Raw genomic sequence first — 23,033 nt, forward strand, 5'->3', positions numbered from 1 at the left:
TAGGATCAGAATCATAATCCGATTCTGATTCTCATGTAAATGGAATGGAAAAAATAAAAAAATAATTCAAAAAATTTCAATGAAAATTCATTCCAGCAGAAAACCATCTACTGAGATGGATAGGGGTGCAACTTGGTTGGGGCTCAACACGATTTTGGCTTGGATTGGGTTGGCATTTTCTCAGGCTGGGTTGGGTTGGGAAAAGCCAACCGATATAATTTTAGGTTGGGTTAGGGTTGAGGCCTTGGCAACTAAACTTGACCCCGTCCTCTTATTTTACTATGATTTTCTCAGGATTATGTTTTTTCTTGTTTTTTTCTATTTGGCCCTAGGTGAATCAGAATCCAAACCCAAACTGACCTGATATGGAAAAAAAAAAACAAGTTAGATGGGCTGGATTACGGTTGCTGATTGGGTTAGGGTTGACCGTCCTCGACCCAAGGCTCGAGTTGGGTCTGGCTATGGTTGAGGGAATGCTATCTCGGGTTTAGTACTAATGTCAATTCCGCACCACGATTAGGAACCGAAAGCTAGAATCAGCGGAATCGGAATAAGATGCCGATTCCAACACAGAGTACCACATCTTGTCGATTATGAGCTAATGATTTTCGCAGTATATAAACTCCCGTTAAAAAAACCCTAACCCTAGAAACGTTCTTTCCTCGCTTTTCATTGCATCGAGAAGTAGCAGAATCTTTAACATCAGCCATGGGTAATCTATTCCTCTCATCCTTCACCTGCAAAAAAAAATCTTCTCCTTTTAATCCCTCTCTCTCCATTTCTACTCTTCTTTCCCTATCTACGATTTACTTAGACATCTTTCTTCTCATCTCGATTTCGTTTCGAATCTGAGTTTTTTTTTATTTTGTGTATTCTTTGTATGGATTTGCAGGAAAGGTGCACGGATCTCTGGCACGTGCGGGGAAGGTGAGAGGACAGACTCCTAAGGTGGCAAAGCAAGACAAAAAGAAGAAGCCTAGGGGAAGGGCTCATAAGAGGATGCAATACAACAGGCGATTCGTCACAGCTGGTAACTCTTTTTTTCTTTTTTTTTCAGTCTTTTTGTTCTTTGAATTCCATCTATATGCTTTGATTTCCTAGTTCAAGTTGAGCTTCATTTTCTAGGTTTTAAATTTCAGTTTCGGTGGAAATTTCGGCTAAAATCTTGTCAAATTTGGTGAAATTTTTCGATGGAAATCTTGTCGAAATTGTGGAATGGGATTTTAACATAAATTTTTGGCTCAATTTTGTAAAAAATTGATTCATTGTGGATTTCATTTCAGTAGAAGACAAGCATTGGTAAATCAAATGTTTGTGTCCTACCTATTGACTACTTATACCACTTGGAGACGCTAGTTTCTTGTATTTTGTCAAACAATCTGTCCTCTCAAAAACTACGGACTTCCCACTTGTGATCAACAACCTTTCTATGAAATCTATAGAGATCAGCTTAGACTCGAGTCGGAATTGGCAGGTCTTGTAAAAGTTTAGTTGGTAACAGTGACACATTCTCCCCTTTTTGACATTGGTAGGTGTCACACTCACGAACATGCTCTTTTACCACTTCCATCATCTCTGGCCAATAGGAAGAGTTCTTGAGTCGGTGGACGGATTTTCTAACCCAGAATATCTAGCTGTGTGGTTGTCGTGGAATTCCTTTAGGAGAACTTCTCATAGAGAAGACGCAGGTCATACTAGAATTCGTCATTTGTAGAAGAAAATCCCTTAGTTTAGTGTATATGTTACTCTCATTTTTCACTTATCTGCAGTAGATAAGGATTAGAAGTGGCCATAATTTTCACCTTCTTCATCCATGTTGGCACCGGTTTAGAGATCACCAAGATGCAACTTTCTTGATGCAACTTTCTTCATCACCTCGCCTAGATCGTCCATTCGGCTTGATTATCTTTTAGTTTTTTGTTACTCCACCCAATAGTTGAAACTGAGCAACTGAGTGAGCCACTTACATCATGCCAAAGTGGTGATGGGGTGGTTCATGACGTGTTTATGACTCCACTGGTCCACATGGATGACAAATTGCCAACCCACTAGGTACCGTCTCCACTTCTGAGTTGCCAATAAAAACACAAGCATCTCCTGACAAGTCTAGACTTCTTCCTGATGTTGGACCGTAAAGGAAAGTAGCAGAAAGGGGAGAAAAAGAGTAGACGAAGAGAAGAAGAAAAATATGAGAAGTGAAGAATTAGAAGTAGAAGAAAAGAGATAAGGGAGAAGTAGAAGATGAAGAATAGAAGAGAAATGACGAATAATTACCCCCAACTCAATAAGTTGGACAACTTTGGGGTCAAACAACCTAAGTCTATGAGGATAGTAACTGGCCAATGACGAATTCATCCAATCATCCTCATTGTTTGTGGTGTTCTGGAACCAATAATGGCTTGCGAGGATCTCTTCGGTCGATCCATCTCTGTGCTTCCCCGATTTCATTTAGCTCATCTACCACCTTAGCAAGTGAAGCTTCCTCTTCCAGCCAAGGGTTGTCCAAGAGAAATAAGCATTGCGTTTTATACTGGTGCCTAGAATGGGACTTCTCATCGCAGTTGTAGCAGATACCCTTCTTCTGCCTCTCTTTTGCTTGGGACGTGTCCTTGCATAGGAGGGAGCATTGGTCCCACAGGGTTTGGTGATAGCCTAAGAACTGCTCGGCTTTGTAAACCCTGACAGAGTGATTGTCCCTGTCAAAAGAAAACCTAATCTAATCGCCCTCCCCTCTATAGTGTTTACACCATTATTCAAGCTTGTATTTTTCGGTCGTAGCCGTTAAGTGTTCTCCGACTTCTCTTCATAGCTGATTACAAAAGTGATTGTACTTGGTGCTCAATTTAGCCAACTGCTGCCTAAGCTCAAGTAGATCTCTCTCCTATATCTCTGTGGCAGCCCTCATCCTCTTGAGCTCAGCTTCATGGTCCTGGGTTCCAAAGTGTTACGACCCACTCTTGTGGATCTCTCCCAACCCAACGAATTTTGACACATCAAGGGAAAACCTTTGGAAAGAGACAAGGCTGGTTCAGTTTGAGGAGAACTAAGACCTAGAACATGATTGTTTGGATAACGTGAAACTTGCCTTCATTATTTCACCACAACTTCAGATAGCCGAACAACTTTTTTAACCGACTACTCTGTTAACATAACATCTAATAGCCCATCCAACTTTTCTAAACACACTCCAACATATCCTACTCTCCAACGACCCCTACTAACAATTATCTATTCAAACTAAGACATAACTTTTGAATAAAAAAAAAAAACTAAGACGTAACTTCAATACATTTGTGGCATGAACTTCAATACCTACGTGGCATGCAACCCATGCAATCACATGCACGGACCCCATCCCAAGCACCAGTGCACCACATCCTATATCAGTTGGCAGAAGGGTTTGAAAACCTTATTTATTTATTTTTATTTTTGGTTACAATCAGTGCTATTTAAGAACCAGAAGCTGCCCGAGTACGTTAGCAGTTATCAAGGGGCTGTGGTTGAAGGCTACTTTCTTTAATTTATTCGGTCTTTAATAAAAAAAATGCATGGTTATAGGGTTCGCAGCATGGCATTAGTCAGGTATCTACCAATCCTGGAAAAAGAAAGGAAACATAATCTGTCTGTTTGCATCTCCCATTTCTGAAACATTTGATTTATTTTCATGTTTTAATTTGTCAAGTTCAAATTGGTTTTGCTTGAGGAATTGATTTGCAAACTTGGTTTTTTTTATTAATCTCCAAAATCTAATATGTCACTTTTGTTTTGTCTCCAGTTGTTGGGTTTGGAAAGAAAAGGGGCCCCAATTCGTCGGAGAAGTAGAAATGGAAGGAGTTTTGTAGGATGTAGGATGGTTTTCTTTTCTGCAATGATATTCTCAGCCTTGTTTCGGACACTTGAATTTGCCATGGCCACTGTTATGCTGTGGCCGAGCTTTGTTGAACTTACCATGCAGTTGCAATATTAGTACAAAAGACTTATCTCAATGTGTGTTTATTTGAGATGTGTTTTGGTTTTGGATGTGCAAATTATGTTTAATCAGACCGTTTAATATTATTCTTGTTTTGATTTATACTTGATTTTATGGTTTCTTATGGAATTGCATTTGCGAACTGCAACTAGTTATTGGGGAAAGGTATTGGCATCTATTAAATGTTTGACTAAATGACCTTATTGAGTTCCAGTTCTGTTATGGAAAGATCAAAGACAGAGACCAACTCATATGAATCTCTCCGAAGAGATGCACTAGCTTTTCTTATGATGTTTGTAGTCTTGTGGTGGTGGGTGTGTTGGGACTGTCCAATTTTTGCAGATAGAAGATATGGTATGTCACTGCAGGTTTTAAAATGGAAAACAAGAGCAAGAGAGAAATTGCAGGTTTTCATTGAATCTCTAGACCAAGGTTTTAAATTTCGACCGAAACCGAAATTGAGCAAACTCGAAACGTGGACGAAATTTCGTTTTCCCCAAAATTCTGGTTCAAAATTTACAGAAAAGATCTGTTGAAAAGTGAGCCTATGTGGCTGCTCTCTCGTGCAACAGCCGGTCCACGAAATGCCTTCTGCGATATAGTACCTAGCCAATCCCAAATAATAATGTCAAGAAACAAAAGTTAAAACTACTCCGGGACAATATACAAAAATAAAAAATAAAAAATAAAAAATCCGGGACAAGCTATCCATGACAACATGCAGTTTGTGATATGGTCTTATTCAAGGTTTATATATCGTGCAATCGAACTGACCTGTTGTTGATCTTGATAGTCCATACGGCGTGCTCTAAGTGGCATCACTTTTATCCCAAATTTGTTCAATTGGACGCTAACAAGGAAATTATAAGCAGAATTTCGACTGTTGAATGAAACTTTTTCTTTACAATCTTCCAATTCTAGGTTCTTAGCTACGAGGATATGAGCTTCCCCTGATTTTATATTTGTATTAGCGGCTTTTACTAGTTTTTTCTTGTGATTCTAAAATCAAATGTCGCCACACCTTGTCTTTTAAAATGTGGGTTATTATTGGGTTAGGCCTAATCTTGCCTGACTCGATTACCTTATACCTTCTCCGAACTTTCTTCTAAGATATGCCTTGTCTAATTAATGAAAACTCCTTTGACTCGCCCAAGTTACTGAAAACTCCATTGACTCGCCTGAGCTGACTCTCTTTTACTGTCACCTTGTTCTCACCGGAGCCCGAATTTTCAAATACTAGATTACACATGGTACTTTTAATTTTAGTGGAAGTGTGAATGGAAATTTATTTGGATTTTTGTGTTTAGAATTATTGACCAAGAATTCGGGACTAGAAGAAACAAGGTGCAAAAAGTTCATCACAAATTTCCAACACCTGCCCAGCGAAGCAATTCAATTTTTTTTGGAAGAAAAAGCATGTCGTTTGTCATGACTATTGTTGACTCTACCACCCAGTTTGGATTGCAAGAAGAACATTTTCTTTCTTTCCACAACTTAGAGGGACATAATATGATTATATTTAATTTAGGGAAATATCATTATAAATTGGTCTTTCTATTTTCTAAATAAAAATTGAATAAGGTGGGTTCAAGTTATCTTCTTTCCTATGTTAAAAAAGAAATAAGAAATTTTAGAAATATTTTCCTTTCCAAAAAGCTCCAGCAATCCAGACATGGCCACATGATTTGATTGCTGGCCCTGTTTGTTTTGGATATTGAGAATCGATTGTGAGCCCAACATCTGACTATTTGTCTCAAAATTAAATGTAAATTTGAGACCAATAATCAGTTTTGGACTCACAAATGGTTCCCAAAATCCTCTTACAAACGGGGGCTTAAAAAAGAATTTTGGATTAAAGCTATATGTCATGTACTATGTACAATGTCAAAACTCCCATGATTTTACGATCTTAATTAAAATTTGAGCTATAGATATACTATTCAATTTCTTCATGAAAATTTTCTAAAGGATTCACTAGCCGACCCCACCCAACTAGTTTGGGACAAAGGCCTGGTTGAGTTGAGTTGATATATACGATTCAATATATATCTATCTATATGTATACATATATGTCATATTCTATGTACAATGTCAAAGCTTCAATGATTTATGATTTTTATTAACATCTAAACTTCTTTTGATATTAGAAGCCCTCTCTTATTTGAACTTTTTGTGAATGGTTATTGATTTTTATTAACATCTAAACTTCTTTTGATATTAGAAGCCCTCTCTTATTTGAACTTTTTGTGAATGGTTATTGATGCTTGGTGGGGAATTGGATGTGAATCGTTAATAATTCTTAGCTGGTGTATCGGGGGAATCAGAAATCCATATTGGTCTCACATTACAATTCTAGTGGTTGTGTAAGCATTGGCATTTAGGTCACGTTTGGATACCAACAAGATTAAAATTTGGATTTAGTTGATATTTTGAACTGGATCAGATCCTTAGGTTTCCAAATCAGCTACAACAGTGCAAAAAATTCCGAATATGCTCTGCGAGACATTATTTGGAAATCAATATTTGTGGCAACTTCCTTCACCATCGCTGCTCCTCAACGTTGCTCTGGCAACAGCGAGACAGCCCTCTCTCTCTTAAAACATGATTATGAAGATAGTTGATGTGTTTTGTATCCAAATTAAAATACAAATGCATGCATGAGGTATCCAAACGGGCCTTTATTGATTCCAATTCTAGTGTTTGTGTAAGCATTGACATTTATTTAGGAATAATCGTGATTCCGATTTTAGCGTTTGATACTGAATGTAATCAAATTTTCAATAAATATTTCATAATATCTTAATCAATCAAATAAGACTTTTTCTTGCTAAAGTCTAAAACTTACTAAGACATTATAAGAAAGGCATTAATGCAATATGGAATTCCCATGTGGTTAAACAACCTCCCGGAAAACACACTTTCCCACCCCTTTTAATGGTGAAGTCTAAATTCCTTGTAGTTGGACCAAAGCTATTTAAAATCAAACTCATACATATATACCCACGAGGAATACTATACAATCTCTGCTAGATTTCTCCACCTACTTTGTTCAGTTAACAAATCCTATTCAACTCACCCCTGAAAACCCTTCCCATTCTCTTGGGCTCTCATCTTTCCACCTTCCTCTCCACTCAAAAATAAAAACTAAAAATAGAAATCCTCTACAAGATCCTAAATCCCATTAAATCCCTCTTCTTAATTAGTTTTTACTTGCACCCAAAGAAGAAATCCTCTGGATTTGAATACCTAGATGCTAAAAAACCAACACTTACTCCTGTTCCTATTTTAAGATGCAATTTATAATTCGTCTATCTGAGGAAAGTGAATCGACCCAAATAAGAAATCATAGATTTCCTGACAAATTTTCGATACAAAATAGCTTATCATCTTATAAAACCCTAGAAAACAGACATACTAGTAGGTAGAAGGCCAATCAATTCTCCCTCTTTAAGATGCAGTCTAGGGTTTCTTCACTAGAAGAAGGCAAGGATGCAACTGCCAGATCTCAATCTAGGGTTTTCCCCTTGACTCTACTCAAGTTCTTTGCCCTATTTCTCTTTCTAGGTTTAGGGTTTTCAGTCATTAGCATGTACATGACTAGGTATTTCACAGTTCACAATGTAGTACCCACTACTCGTACTAGTTTCGAACCGTGCGTACACGAATTGAATAACTTGGATCGATGGATCAAGCCTCCATCTAGTTTGATTCACACGATGAATGACGAAGAGCTATTATGGCGGGCGTCTTTTGTTCCTCGCGTGAAGAACTATCCTTTTAGAAGGGTCCCTAAGGTTGCATTCATGTTCTTGAGCAAAGGACCTTTGCCTTTGTATCCTCTTTGGGAGAGGTTTTTTGAAGGGCATGAAGGCCTTTACTCAATCTACGTTCACTCGTTGCCGTCTTATCGCCCCACGTTTATGCCAACATCGATTTTCTATCAAAGACAGATCCCTAGCCAGGTACCTTTCCTTGTTTATTTGATTGATTTTCATAATTCCTCATGAAAAATGGTAGTTTTCTTTTTTCTTTTTTGTTTGTTTGAGTTAATTACGTAGTCATTTGATTGTTTCACATGTTGGTTATCTAGGTTACTCTGTATGTATGTTTGCATTATCTAGATGTGCTTCTGTGTTTTTTTTTTTTTTTTTTTCAATTGTGCATAAGGGCATTAGTTGTTACTTGTTAGCTATGTTGCATCAGTATGGATACGACTGTCGGAATCCGACATGGGTATTGAGTGTTGGATTCGGCAAACCTCAAAAAGCAAGATTTGTGGATTCGCCTAAATATTTTAATTAATTCTAAAATTCTTTTTTTTTTACATAATAATATGGTTATAAGTTATAACAAGTAATATATTGAATATTTTAATTGGTTACGTAGATATAATATTTTAGCTCCATTTAAGAAACTTAATATTAGGATGGGTAAAACTGAAAACATATGGTAATTGTAAAGTTGTGGCAGTAGTATTAAAAAAAAATGGATAAAAGAGATCCAGAAGTGTCTCGGAGAATCTTCAAGTGATGGAATCCGAGATGTGTCGACACGGATTCTTAGTCCGTTTAGAAGAATCCATGTAACAGTGGTTGTTAGTGTTGCCAATTTAACATTCTTTATTATACGGAAAAGGCTTAGAGATCGTTATTTGTCTACAAATCGAACAATTCTCTCAAGGGATGTTCTTTCCTACTTGCACATACTGAACCATGTAATTACACAAGCTGAGGAAAAAGCATGATTTTCATGTTTATCGGATATGCTATTGCTTTCTTCATCTTTTAGACCAATTTACTGTAAAACTCAAAAAGGTGCATCCCCTCCTATCATAGCCTTAACTAGATCAGTGCCAGCGGGGACCTTGTTCTTGATTAAACTATTGATTTCCATTTTGTTATGTATCAGATGACTCTTTCACTAGTGTTTTCCTGAGAGCCATCACATAATTGGCGGGACAATAACTTGGGAAATATATTCATGTTAATCTCCAATGTCACAATGAGTTCTAAGTTTCTTAAATAAACTTTAGGAGGCTGCCTTGATGCTATTGGCAAGCACATGTTTATGTGTTTAGTCCAAGCTTTTATTTTATTCTATTTTTTTTTTTTTGAATGATTCCAAGCTTTTTTTTATGCTACACCAAAATTGTTCAGATCATCTGAGATTAATGTAAAAATTGCATGACCAAGCTTTGGAGTGAATAATCCTTTTCAGTTTGTCATTTCTCTTTTCTTCTTGTTCCTCTTCTTCTTCTTTTTGATCCAATTATGTAGTTACTAGTTTTCATTTTAGTAATATTCTGGGAAGTGAAAAAAAGAAGCAAATTTTCTGTGGCATTCTTGATTATTTTGTTATTTTTCTTCGGAAGATCTGCATTATAAAATGCCCATTGAACTATATGAACTTACATTTTAAATTTGTCCACCTTTTGTTGTCTATTCTTTTATCTCTGGGAGAAAGTTCACTGGAAATAAAAATAGCGAGAAGTCAACCAAGATATCTAAAGCAAACTGAGCTGCTTCGGTGCTCTACCTATATGGCCTGCTTTTTATTTTCTCTATAGTCGTTCCTTCCATTAAGTGTTATTCTTAGCAGATCACCTCATCTTTTGCTGTAAGATACCAAACCCAAGGGCATATCGTATCATCTCTGTTTCAAGTTATGTGCTCTCCATCTTTGTGGCCCGTGATTGTTGGATCCTGCTTCTAGTAGTCTGTTGCTCACCATTTTTGTTTGATTTGAATGGTTGTAGTTCTCTAGAGATGAAGATAACTTGCTTCTAGAGATGAAGATTTCTCGCTTCAACCATAGGAACGGGGTTTTATTTCTTTGTTCTCAAGGCTTAGACTGATATAATTGTGGAGTGTTAGTGATGCCAAATACAAGATATAAAGAGGGTGGGCTTTTTGGACAATGACTATGAAAGTGGAGACTCGGATTTTGTGTTCAGCAGAGTTACGTCAAGAACTGGGATTTCTCCAAGTGTTTTTCTAATGATATCTCTAAGTGTTTTAAGACAATGAATGTGGTCACCATGGTTCTTCTTAATCATGTCCAGTTTAGGAAGTTTCTATCCATAGCATTCATAGCTTTGAATATCCAACTCGGGCTTCTTGGTGTAGGACAGGCCACAAATTGAGTAATCTTACAACTTTTGACAATAGGAACCTAAGCAGGATAGGTATCAACTATAGGTGGGACCCTAGGCGAATGTAGATGGCTGTAGTCTAAGAACTGTGGGCTCCTAAAGGACAACCAACAGGTGCAGCACTATGAATGTTGCATAAACAACATGCTGAGATCAAAATTAAACTATCATGCAAGCATTTGAATAAAGGGAAAACTACTGCAGTGATGAAGGTTCCTTGAGAGAGTGCAGTCTCCTTTTAGACGTTAAAACAAATTAGGCTTGCTTTCCACAACCTTGAATGAGGCTATGCAGAATTTGACCTTTCAAGGGCTAAATCTAAGAAAACACGTCAATATTTGAAAATTTTGGGGCTTTTGGACTTTAACATCCAATTGAATGTGCCAATAAGCTTGAAATGATGCCAATCATACAGTTCAAAGTTAATTTCAAAATTGGATGTCAATTTAGGATGAAATTGAAAATTTGGTACTGAGGGGTATTTTGGTCATTTTTGGTCGACTGGCTAAATTGGGCTGTTCAGGTAGGTACATGGGACCTGGGGTAGAAGTTTTAAGAAACGGACCAGTCAGCAGAGCAGGGTGGGCTCGCAACAGCCCACCTGAACTAGTTTGGGACAAAGGCTTAGTTGAGTTGAGTTGTGAATAGAGTATTGTAGGGTGCTAGTTAAGGAATTTATTAGAAACCATGAGACAGATGTAGTTATGCTACAGCCTACAAGAATCTTTGTTGAGAGTATAAATGAGGGTGTGTGAGTTTAGATAATTCCCTATGGGCTGGGCACCATTGTGGTTGGTTGTGCCCCTATGGAGGGGCTTGACGGTGGATACTCATTAATAGGTAGAAGTGTTTTCCATATGGAACAAGAAAGGAAGGGGCAGTTCCCTATACTAGTATATAGGCACTGGGCAGAAGACAATATGTGCTTACTGCTTATCATATGGTGGTTGTTGATGGAGGATGTATTGCTTTAAATGCTAGCTGACAAGGATGCGGGGCGTTATAACAAAATAGTCAGTTCTAGAAGATACGGAAGAAATGAAGGCGGCTGTGAGAGAAATAGTGGAAGAAGAAACAATGCATAGCATATTAAGACCGTTGAATCAGTAGAGCAGTGTACACATTGTGTGAGTGGTTTCATAGGGACATGTAGTCCTTGTTGGACACAAGAGGCAGCCACTTATGTAGGCCCCTCATTAGCTCCTTCACGACCACAAGTGTCCAAGGTAGCTCCATCGGTAGCAGCACATGCACATGAAACAGACAGAGGTGGGGTGAGGTTTGCTTTTCTAAATTTTATGAACAACCCACTATGTGTAAGGCCTTGGACTGCTTATACTCATGGTTTTAAATTTCGGCTGCAATATGGAAATTTCGGACTTCGGTTGGGACCAACACCGAAACCACCTAAATCCGAAATTTCGGCCAGAATCCGAAATTTTGGCACAATAATGAAATTTGCTTTTTTTTTTACCAAATTTTGGCTGAAATTTCGGTTTAGGCTATGTCCAAAAATCGAAACCAAAATTTTAACCCTTGCTTATACCTTCATGAGGAGTTGATGCAAAAGCATCATGACATGGGGGAATTGTTTTATAGACTGCTTGGAAAACTTTTTCCTTTTCTATTCTTGACTCCAATCTCGTGATAATCTCGACTATGTCCAGTATATATGGCACCGTGTGGTTCTTGGATTAGACTGTCCATGTGCATCTGAGGTCTGGGTATTAAATTCAGGTGAGTAAGTAGCTGATGCCAAAGTAAGTAGCTAATGCCAAGAGTCATATAAATGATATCAGGGAGATGCTAGATTAGGATGCATCTTTATGTTTCATGGATGAGAAGGAATAAATTAACTTGCATAACTGTCATCGGGGTCACGGGTTGCTCCATTGTGACCTGGTGGTCACGGGTTCGAGTCATGGAAACAGCCTTTCTGCAAAGCAGGGGTAGGGCTGCGTACATCTAGCCCTACCCATACCCCGCAATGGTGGGAGCTGCGTGCACTGGGCTGCCCTTTTTTTACTGTCGTCGATGAGTTATTCATCCCAAGTCTGTGGGTGGGATAGGAACCTTATGTGGCGGACAGTACAACTCCAAAGTTTCAACAACTTTTTTTTGCGTGGGTAGTTCGTAAGAAATTTATTGATGAAGATGGGACATTTTTTTTCTAAACCTATAAAAACCTGTGCAAGTTGTCTAACAAGGGCATAGAGAAAATAGGATATGAGCCTTCTATGGATTATCTACAACTCCAAAGTTGCAGGAAATTTGTTTGTTTTTTGGTAGATAGTTGGAAGAAATTTATTGATGAAGTGGGGGCTCTTGTTTGGACCCCCTGTAAGGACCATTATACGTGTCTGATGCTTGAAGATTTTATAAAAGTGAAAGATGTTTGTGACTAGGTGAAGGATAGATAAAAAAACGAAACTAACACAAATGACTATACAACTACTTGTCACTTCTCAGTTTGACAAGGCAAAATGAAGGGGCGAAGACATTTTTAAGCTAGTTATGTATTATTTTCTAGTATCTTTTATTTATTTATTTAGATCCCATCATGAATCTGAGGCTGGTTGGAAAAGAATGATGACTTACTCCAGAATGACGTCCCAAGCCTAAATAACGTATAAACAAAAAGACATTTCTTAAACTACCCTATCCCTTAACAAATATTATACAAGAATAGTCATCATTAACTAAAGATAGTGAATGCTTCATTAGTCACTCCACGCCGTAGCTATTTATGTTATGATACTTGTGGCTTCTCATTTATTATGCCATTTTGTATCTATTGATGTTGCGCGACCACAGAAATTTGTTGTAAGCTATTTCTTAAATCCAATTTTCAAAGACACTGAGAGCCTCTATAGTCTATAGCGACTAGGAGAAGATAGTGATGGTGTGTATTCGAGCGAATGCATGAACTGCAAGAGTCTACCTATAATATAGAGATGATGGATTTGAGTTAGTGAAATAATTATCATTTTATTTTCAGCATTATTTCAATAATTAAGAATTTTTTTGTTTATTGCCCTTTGTAAGATTGGGGAATTTAGAGATGCTGCTGAGAATTTCAGAGCATAAAGTAATTGTAGTCTGATTTGAACCAGTGATTCATTCCGTTCAGCAGAGTTGTAGACTGTCAATTGGTAATTTATTTATTTTTCAATATTATTTTAGGTTCTTAGAAATTCAAATAATGCAATGTGGTGTCACCTAACAAGAACAGTCTTATAGAGCAGAAAATTGATCATTGTAAATATAATGCATTCCGTTCAGCAGAGTTGTAGACTGTCAATTGGTAATTTTTTTTTTCTATATTATTTTAGTTTCTTAGAAATTCAAATAACGCAATGTGGTTTCACCTAACAAGAACAGTCTTATAGAGCAGAAAATTGACCATTGTAAATATATTGAGCTAGAAATGCTCATTGGTTAGATGTTGTTGAAACTTGAAACTAGATATGTTTGCAACTATCCTTGCGAAGAGCCTGAACTTGGCCCACATCATCAAAGTTTGAAAGCGCATGTCCACTATTTTTTATTGACATAAGGCAAATTTATTAATTAAAAAAGCGAGGGGAGGAGCATTTCCAAAAACAAAACATCAAAACAAGCTTAGAGCACAAACAAAAGTTGATATAGGGAATCAGGTAAGAGCTCGATGCAATTACGTTCACTCCATTTTTTTTAATGAAGGTCCACTCCATTCTCTCCATTTCTTTTGCAAGATCATCAGCGATACTATTTGCTCTACAGAATGGGGATAATGCTCAAATGCAGTCTAGATAGGACCACGGTTCTAAAAGTTGGACAAAGCCGACACGAAATGTCCAACCTGCTTCTGTTTCCATCCTTGCCGAAACCTCTTCAATTCTTTCTTACTCTGGACATGTTCCTGGCATGGGGAAAATTGGTAAGTCTCAGTCTTCAAGTATTTTCATTAGACTCTTTTAAATGAGAATATTCCATGAATGCCATTAGCTGGCTTAGAGGGTCGGCAGTTCCACCATGGAGATTTGCCCAGCTTTTTGACGATATCCAAGATCGGATTGGACAATCCTCAATCATTTTCAATCACGTAAGGCGATCGGCTAACTATGTGGTAGATAGTTTAGCTAGAGGTGGCATAGTTAAGCCGGGGTTGGAGATGTTTGACACCATACTCCCGTGATTGTAAATTGTTTCAATCACGATATCCAAGATCGGATTGGACAATCCTCAATCATTTTCAATCACGTTAGGCGATCGGCTAACAATGTGGTAGATAGTTTAGCTAGAGGTGGCATAGTTAAGCCGGGGTTGGAGATGTTTGACACCCTACTCCCGTGATTGTAAATTGTTTCTAGTTGTTTTCTTTCCCTTGTTTCAGTGGGTTCTTTGTGTCTTAGGGGCTGATTTTCTCGGTCTTGCCCCTTTCTTTTAATGAAATTGCAACTATTCAAAAAAAAAAAAAAAAAACTTTTAAATGAGCATCTTCTGTCTATCGCGTAGTTTCAAAATTTTACCCATCTTCATAATCTGCTCTATCTTGATTCTTTTGATGGATGCTGCTGTTGCCATCATATTTGCTGCTGCCTGCTTCCCTCTAAAGAAGTTGCAGAATATGGAACCAGCAGTTGCTCAAGGTGAAGTGAATCACCATCCACACTCCTACTGCCCGCACCTGCAATCTGCTCTTTCGATCTGGCTTAGCCAGACTTACACCTTTCTAAAATCGATTCTGTAGTTCTTCCTCAGACATGATGCCACAGAATCACAAAAGCCAGAGAACAATGGATCCTTTCATCTACCATTCTTGAAACATTATCAATGGGTTCCCATGGGAAGGGATTTCCTTCTTCCAAGACCTTTCGCCTTTCCTTCGAACGGGACCTACTCTAATAGCCCATATATTGTGATTGAACGCAAGCAATTCTTGCCGTCAGATCCTTCGTCCACATATTAGAAATGGATGGATGCAGATCCTGATTTTTACTAGTTCCTTATTCCATTGTACTTTTACCATTCCTATCTCTCTTTTAGGAATTTTCTAATTCTTTCAATCTCTTCCACGGACTAAGAGGCAATTTCTCCGACATTTGGAGGTAAATGAGACTTTTTACATCGTTTTAGAGCTGTCGGGCATTAGCATCGACAACAGTCTATCATGCTTATCCATACCTCTTTTGTCAAGCTTCTCTCTTCGAGTCAACTCATACTGAGTTGAGGGGAAAGATTGCGTCTTGTCTCGAAAGATCTTTTAGGTGGTACATGGTGCTTTGTTCCTCCTCACAACAGATCCTAACCCAAAGAAGCAGTTTTTGACAATAATCATCTGATGAGAATACAGGAGAAACCTCTGGTTCTGATAAGAAGTTGAGCCTTCTCAAGATTGACAGTGGCGAAACCAAAACAATTGTCTTACACAATACCTTTGATGGATTTTTCGATCAGCCTGAAAGTGTCTTCCTCCCATGCAAGGAAACCGGTAAAGGAGCTGGAGTTCGAATCAAACACCATTTCTGAATCCAAATGAAAGGAGAGGGAAAGGGGTTAGATTGGAGAACCAGATTCGCATCTTCTGTCTGAATCCAAATGAAAGGAGGAGGGAAAAGGGTTAGATTTGAGAACCAGATTCACATCTTCTGTTTCTGGGGAAGGAAGCTGTAGAGGAATTTCTCTAAGTGCACGAATTGCCACTTTTCCCTTGACAAGTCATTGATGCTCAATAAATCTAGCCAGAGCATCAACAGAATCTAATCAATTGTTGATCCTTTTCCGTCACACATCTGGATAAGTTATCTATATGCCTCTCAATAACATGCTCTGACGATGTTAAAGAGTCGGAACTGTTAAGGTCTGGTGAGGGTGTCTCCTGAGTCGATAAAACCTCGCGAAATTGGTTTGTGTACCCTATATGGGGACGGTCCCAACTATGCTATCGCAACCCAAGAGGGGGGTGAATTGGGTTTATCAAAGTCAAATCCTTTGTGAAAACTCAAACCAATTTCAACCCAATTAAAGTAAGAAAATCAATTAACAATAAAGCCACAAAGATAAATCAAAGTGCAAGCACAAAGAAAAGAGATAAGTTAGAGAGAGTGCACCAAGAGATTTATAGTGGTTCGGTTCTCTATCCCAAGAGGCCTACTCCACTCCACCAACAAAATAGGTTGATGGCTTCAGATATTAACTTCGGCGAAGATCATGCCTCTTTACAATCCAGCTTTAAACTTGGTGGTGATCCTCACCACGGAGAGAGGGCTCTGCTTCTACGAACACTCGCCAATTACATTGAATGAAGAAAGAAAACAAAATCCCTTTGCAAGGGTTACAATCTTGTAGAAGAAGATTTATAATTGAAGCCTAGATCCAATCCTTTTATTTTGTAGTCAATTGAGGCACAAGTAAGCTAAATCCACTCTTTGGGTATTCAAATAAGTTTAGAGTGTGTTAAAGAGGTGTTCCAAAGGCTTGGGGACCTTTAAATGGGCAAAGGAACCAAAACTAGCAGTTACAATGGCATTTTGGTAAATTCTGCAAAGTCCCCAAGAACTAGTCGTTATAGCCTTAATGGCTAGTCTTTTACACAGGCTCGGTCGACCGGCCTATCCCAGTGTACGCTAGACCGTTTTTATTTCCACAGCTTTCATCTCACGGTCGACTGGAGTGGGCTCGGTCGACCGGCATTGCCAAATTTTCACCACTTTATCCAATCTTTGTGGTGTTTGGTCCACTACATGTCCCTTATAATTTATCATGTTTTGCGACTCTATTTGATGTTTAACCATGCCTTAAACAACCCTAAAAGCTAAGGATTGGATGTACATTCTAAATGACTTGACATTCACTTGATTCTTCTTTTGAACTTCAACACTTCAAGTCATCTTTGCATCTCGGATCATCTAAGGCCTTTTCACTCCAATGATACTCCAATTTGGCTCCTCCATCATGCGCTTTCTTGATTCCTTGAACAAATGGATTGTAAAAATCAATCTACAACTTACATGGGCAAAGCACATCAGTAACACCAAATCACTTGTGTTGGGAATCATCAAAACAAGATGGGAATTGGCGAAGGTAGAAGCAATGGGCTTACAGTTTGGAACTCAAAAGGACATCATTTGTACTCTGAATAAAGAAAATGAGAATTTTCTTTTGCAAAAACGCCTTTGAAGTTCAACTTCAAACCCCTAGAGCTAGCACGTAGTTACACAATTCCTCTATTGCAAAAAGAATGAAAGACGCATTGAGCTTTTACTGTTTTATTTAAGGAGGAGACCTCATACTACTTATTTTGGGGGATGAGAAAGCATCCATTGAAAAACTTTAGTTGTAAATACCCTTAAAATCTTATTTGAAAAAGCTCCCTTATTGTGTTGTCGTTATCTGACCTGCTAGTTCCAACTAAACCTGATGCACCTGCGAGCTCATTTGTTTGAAATGCTGTTCATAGGTATTTTACCATGTTTCGTCCAGTACAGTTACTGGTCGAGTTCAAACCTGGTCCAAACAGCTGGATCTGTCTGGTTTTATAACGATGTAACAATAGCAAAACCTCAATATATGTTAACAAAAATAAATAAATCGGGCGAGTTTATGTCTTAAACTTTAAATGTGTTTGTAAGGTTTAATTAATATGACCTATCAATTAAAAGATGAAAAATAGAGAAAATCTCTCCTATAGCCTTCTAATTAGGGGGACAATATCAATGATACCCTCCATGTGAAGGATACCTCACTTGAATGCTCTTCTCTCAAGAGTGGTAAGTTTTGACTTTACAAAATTACCACTAGGATAAAATACTCACTGTTTCTCTCTCTCCCTTCTAAGTTAGGAGAGGCATGAGAAGGGGGAATGATGGGAAAATATAAGAGTATTTTATTTCTATGGGTAATTTTGTAAGTAAAAAAATATTACTCTTGAGAGATGGGGGCATCATGGAGGGTATCCTTTACATGGAGGGCATCATTGATGATACTCCCTAAGTAGAAGGCTATAGGAGATAATTTCCCTAAAAATAACAATAATAATCTGAAACACAGGGTATAAATTGGCATTTAATATTGAAGTCCAAACTGCTTGTCAATTTTGTAGGGTTTGGATTCAAACACAAATTAGACAGATAATAGGAAAATAATAGAAGCTCAGGATCATAACCTTTTACCTTGATCACTTGAAACCAAATGCTAATTGCTAAATAGGAAAATAATATAAGAAAGATATCTCACATATATTTGTAATAACATCAAATGGTGGATTGCAGTACTGTTTTTTTTTCCATGTGGCAAGAGAATGGAGCTGACAAAACAATAATTTGAAGGCCTATAAGCTAAAATTTTCAAGGTCTGAAATGTATTAGTTAGCAAATGGAAAGGGGAAGGATATTTTTCTTGGGTCCTCTATCCAAAATGGTGTGCTAATCTAAATATGTATTCAATTTTTATAAAGGTATACTGTATGCAATATATCTAGACACTATTAAATCAACTACCAAATTCTAGAGTCTTCACCATACTGAAAATTTATTTTAATGTGCATTTACTATAAGCCTTTATATGGCCATTTTCCTATACCCTGTAATTCTTAGTTTGCCACTCTACGGCTGTTGTATCTGGGCCATACCCCATGGCTGTACACATAACCTACCAGCATAATTTGAACATCTATATATTTTTACACTGGATAATGTCCTGAAATTCTAATATTTTAGACATGACCTGCAGGTGTCGGAGTGGGGCAGGATGAGTATGTGTGAAGCCGAGAGACGACTCCTTGCAAACGCTTTGCTTGATATCTCAAATGAATGGTTCGTACTCCTGTCCGAGTCCTGCATTCCTCTCTACAACTTCACCATCATATACACGTATTTGATGAAATCCCGCTATAGCTTTGTTGGTGCATTCGATGATCCTGGACCTTACGGAAGAGGCCGATATAATGAAAACATGGCACCCGAGGTCAACATCACGCAGTGGCGTAAAGGGTCTCAGTGGTTTGCTTCAAACAGAAAGGTTGCAGTCAATATAGTTGAAGATGTCAAATACTACCCAAAATTCTTTGAATTTTGCCAACCTCATTGCTATGTGGATGAGCATTATTTTCCTACCATGCTAAGTATTGAAGTACCTCATCTCTTAGCAAACAGAAGCATTACTTGGGTAGACTGGTCGAGAGGTGGGGCCCACCCAGCAACATTTGGGGAGGCTGATATTACAGAGGCTTTTCTAAAAAAGATTCTTGAGGATGGTAGTGACTGTCTGTACAATGACCAGCCCTCTTCCCTCTGTTTTGTTTTTGCTAGAAAGTTCGCTCCTAGTGCTCTGGAGCCTTTATTAGAGTTTGCACCTAAGCTTCTTGGGTTTGGCTGAGGACACCCTTGATGATGGGGGGGAAAATGGCAGTGGAAGAAGTCATGAGAGATTGGGCCTTCCACAGAAAATTTTTGAGATTGTGATTTCTCACAAATAGAAGGGCCTTCTATGGAACGCTCAGTATTTATTTGGTTGAGATCATTTCTGAAACCCACCCTTTTTAGTTGATATAATCACACTGGTATGAGTTTACAAGCCTTGAGAGCATTAATGGGTTTCATCCACAGCATTTTCAGTTGCATACAAAAACTACTGCTCACCTTCCTTTATTGTCAACCCCATTTCTTATATCACAATTATGAATTTTTCAAAGGAAAAATATTTTATGGTTACTAACATGCCCATGCCCTTGTTTGGCAACCATCAAAAATTAATTCCATAGGATAATCCCATGTATAGTCAAATGATAGTCAATTTTTACTAGGGCTGCAACTCGGGTCGGGCGGGTCGGGTTGTGGAGAACCCAACCCTACCCGAGAAATATCTCGGGTCGGGTCGGGTTTTTTTTCGGAAAACCCACGATTCCCAAACCCGGCCCTACCCATGATAAATCTCGGGTCGGGACGGGTTTTTTCACGTTGACGCAAATTTTTAAGGAAAATTCTTGTTTGGCAAGGCAACTCAACTCATAGAAGTAGAAATTACACTCACATTACACTTGAATCAAACAATGATGTAATTACACTTACATCACACTTGAATCAAACAATGCTGTAATCAAACAATGTTGTAATTACAATCAAACAATGCTGAATCAAACACTTGAATCAACTCAACTCATAAAAGCAGAAATTACACTCACATACAGTGGGTTTTCACTTTTAACTTTGGGATAATTACATTTACACCCCCTCTAGTTTTTGACACATCCACTTCTACCCCTATAGTTTAAAACGTGACAAATACACCCCTGTAGTTTCAATTTGTTTAAGGTTTGCCCCTCAACTGAAGGTTTGTCCATAGATTGAAGGGTTAGGATGATCCGATGGAGCTGATTTTTTGGGCACACCATATCTATGTCAGGACCCATCAAATGAACGCTTTGGATCATCCAAATAATGTGGGCCCCTACCCGAATCCAAACACTACCAAAAAATCATCCAAATAATGTGGGCCCACATTGTTTGGATGATCCAAAGCGTCCATTTGATGGGTCCTGACATAGATAGGGTGTGCCCAAAAAATCAGCTCCATCGGATCATCCTAACCCTTCAATGTATGGACGAACCTTCAGCTGAGGGGACCTACCTTAAACAAATTGAAACTACAAGGGTGTATTTGTCACGTTTTAAACTATAGAGGTGGAAGTGGATGTGTCAGAAACTAGAGGGGGTGTAAATGTAATTATCCCTTTAACTTTTAACTAACAATAGAAAAAAATGTACATACTATAACTTATGTAACTCGGGTCGGGTCGGGTCGGGCCCCTTCAAACCCGGCTCGACCCGAGATTCATGCGGGCTTTTGAATGCTGAACCCGGCTCGACCCGAAACCCATGAAACCTGAACCCGACCCAAGCTATTTTCGGGTCGGGTAAAACCCGGCTCGAGTTGCAGCCCTAATTTTTACATAGGATGTTCTCATGCATAGTCAATTTTTCCATAGCTCTCATGTCAATTGCGAAAGACCTTGTTTGTTACAACGCTTCCTAAAAGTTGAAAAAAAAATGCGCCTGTATGAATAGGTTGTGCCCCAAAAATTGTTTCTATAGGATGATTTCAATCCTCCTATCTATGTAGGTTTTCATGACATGCAGTTTCCCTATAGATTGGAGTGCTAGGATCATCATATGGAAATGATTTTTTGAGGCACTAACCATCTGAGTTGTGGCCCATCAAATGGACGGTTTGGATCATCATATAGTCTGGGTTGTACAGGTCCATTTTTAAAAATACTGGATTTGCACCTTATAAAATATCTTTTGTAGAAAAGAAAATAAAGAAATTAAAAACAAAAGAAAAGAAACTAAGGGTAAACACATCTTATGAACTAAATGTTCTAAAAGAAGAAATTGAAGAGATAAAATTAGAAAAAGAAAAACTTTTGGAACATAAGAAATGTACACAAGAAGAAGAAGAAAAAAGAATTAAAGTTTCCTCATCTCTTGAATTAAATAACCTTAAAATGGAAATTAATAATTTACAAATCAAGAATGAGAAACTTATGTTGGAAAATCACAATCTACATGAAAATTCAAAACATACTTGTCATCATATGCGGTCTTGTAGATCATCATGTTCATCCGGTCCATCTACCTATTCATATGCTTCTTTTAATTATTGTGGTAAGATTGGACATTACAAATCTAAATGCCAATTTAGATTTGTAAATAGTTCTAAGTTTGTGTCGGTTAGAAAAGACTCATTACATCACACAAACTTAGCTGGACCCAAGATGGTTTGGGTTCTAAAACCCCCTACTTGAGGCATTTTATATGCTTAGTAGATTTAGGGGTATGTGCTAAATTTTGAATATCATTTGATAATTTTGGTTGTATAGATACCATGTGCTTATTTTTGTTTTGATTCCATGTATTTATACATGCTTGTGCTTAAATGATAAATCTCTTTTTAGAATTCAAAGTCTATGTGCTTAAACTTATTTACAATAAGACTTTGACATGTTATACTTAATTGTAATATCTATTGAAAAAGGTTCCTTAGATTTTTCATTTTGATATCTAGTTTATGTTTGTATTTCAATGTGAAAATCATTTCAAAATATGTTTGCTAGATACTTTGGACTTAGTTTTGATTAAAAACACCATATCTAGCTATTTATGCTAAAGTGTCAAATCTTTTGAAAAATATACTTCTAGATACAATGTATACATCATAATCTATGTTTGTATCTAGTTTGTGCTTCATGATCATATCTTTTTAAAGAAATAATTTATAGATACAATAGGCTTGTATTGTTTGATTCTTATGTATCTATATGTACTACTCTAAGTGCACACATTATGACTTGTATCACTTTGCACTTAGTAGTCATCTACAACTGATAGCCATATAGAAAACTTAAATGTGAAAACCGTAATCGATCTTTCATGAAAATCCACCACACCATGGCCCATGAGTTCAAGTTAAACTAATAAGTGCATATCTTTTAAAATTTGAACTCTTGATTGGACAAATTTGGCATTTGCTAGATTGTTAAGTACTTGAATTGCTATATATGGCATCTCGAGCAAAACTAAGTAGCTAAATGCCATGTCTAAGAAAATTTAATCTATTCTTAGACTTTTTTATATGCTCTAGGAGAGTAAGCATAGTTACATATTGCCTCGCACCTAGTTGTCCTTCATACCCTCTCTCTCCAGACTTTCCTATTATACACTAAATGATTATCATTAAATGTGAAGTCTACGATGGGTTATATGTATGTGTGTTCCAAAGGCCTTAATTGGATATCTTCTCATGACTAAGTTGAACGTTGAATATAATAGGTAATATTATATGTATTTCATTCAAAGAGTCATGAAATTTTCTACATTGGAATACATGTGTCCATGGTGGTTTGTATTACTTGATATTGATATTGATATATAT

General features: G+C 37.6%; 2 protein-coding genes across 2 annotated transcripts; both read left to right on the forward strand.

The window, feature by feature from the left end:
* Window positions 1–560: 560 nt before the first annotated feature.
* Window positions 561–4,072, forward strand: LOC143845509 (Ribosomal protein S30 family protein). Its single transcript, XM_077353885.1, has 3 exons — window positions 561–712; window positions 893–1,030; window positions 3,776–4,072. Exons 1-3 carry the CDS (start codon window positions 709–711, stop codon window positions 3,820–3,822), a joined length of 189 nt encoding a protein of 62 aa, XP_077210000.1. The 5' UTR covers window positions 561–708; the 3' UTR covers window positions 3,823–4,072.
* Window positions 4,073–6,891: 2,819 nt separating this feature from the next.
* LOC143845508 (glycosyltransferase BC10-like) lies at window positions 6,892–19,800 on the forward strand. Its single transcript, XM_077353884.1, has 2 exons — window positions 6,892–7,932; window positions 18,834–19,800. The coding sequence occupies exons 1-2, from the start codon at window positions 7,423–7,425 to the stop codon at window positions 19,476–19,478; spliced, it is 1,155 nt and encodes a 384-aa protein (XP_077209999.1). The 5' UTR covers window positions 6,892–7,422; the 3' UTR covers window positions 19,479–19,800.
* Window positions 19,801–23,033: the final 3,233 nt, after the last annotated feature.

Source organism: Tasmannia lanceolata, unplaced genomic scaffold (genome assembly GCF_043159265.1).
Source record: "Tasmannia lanceolata isolate RefF3 unplaced genomic scaffold, GAP_Taslan_0.1 ptg000015l, whole genome shotgun sequence".
Lineage (NCBI taxonomy): Eukaryota > Viridiplantae > Streptophyta > Magnoliopsida > Canellales > Winteraceae > Tasmannia > Tasmannia lanceolata.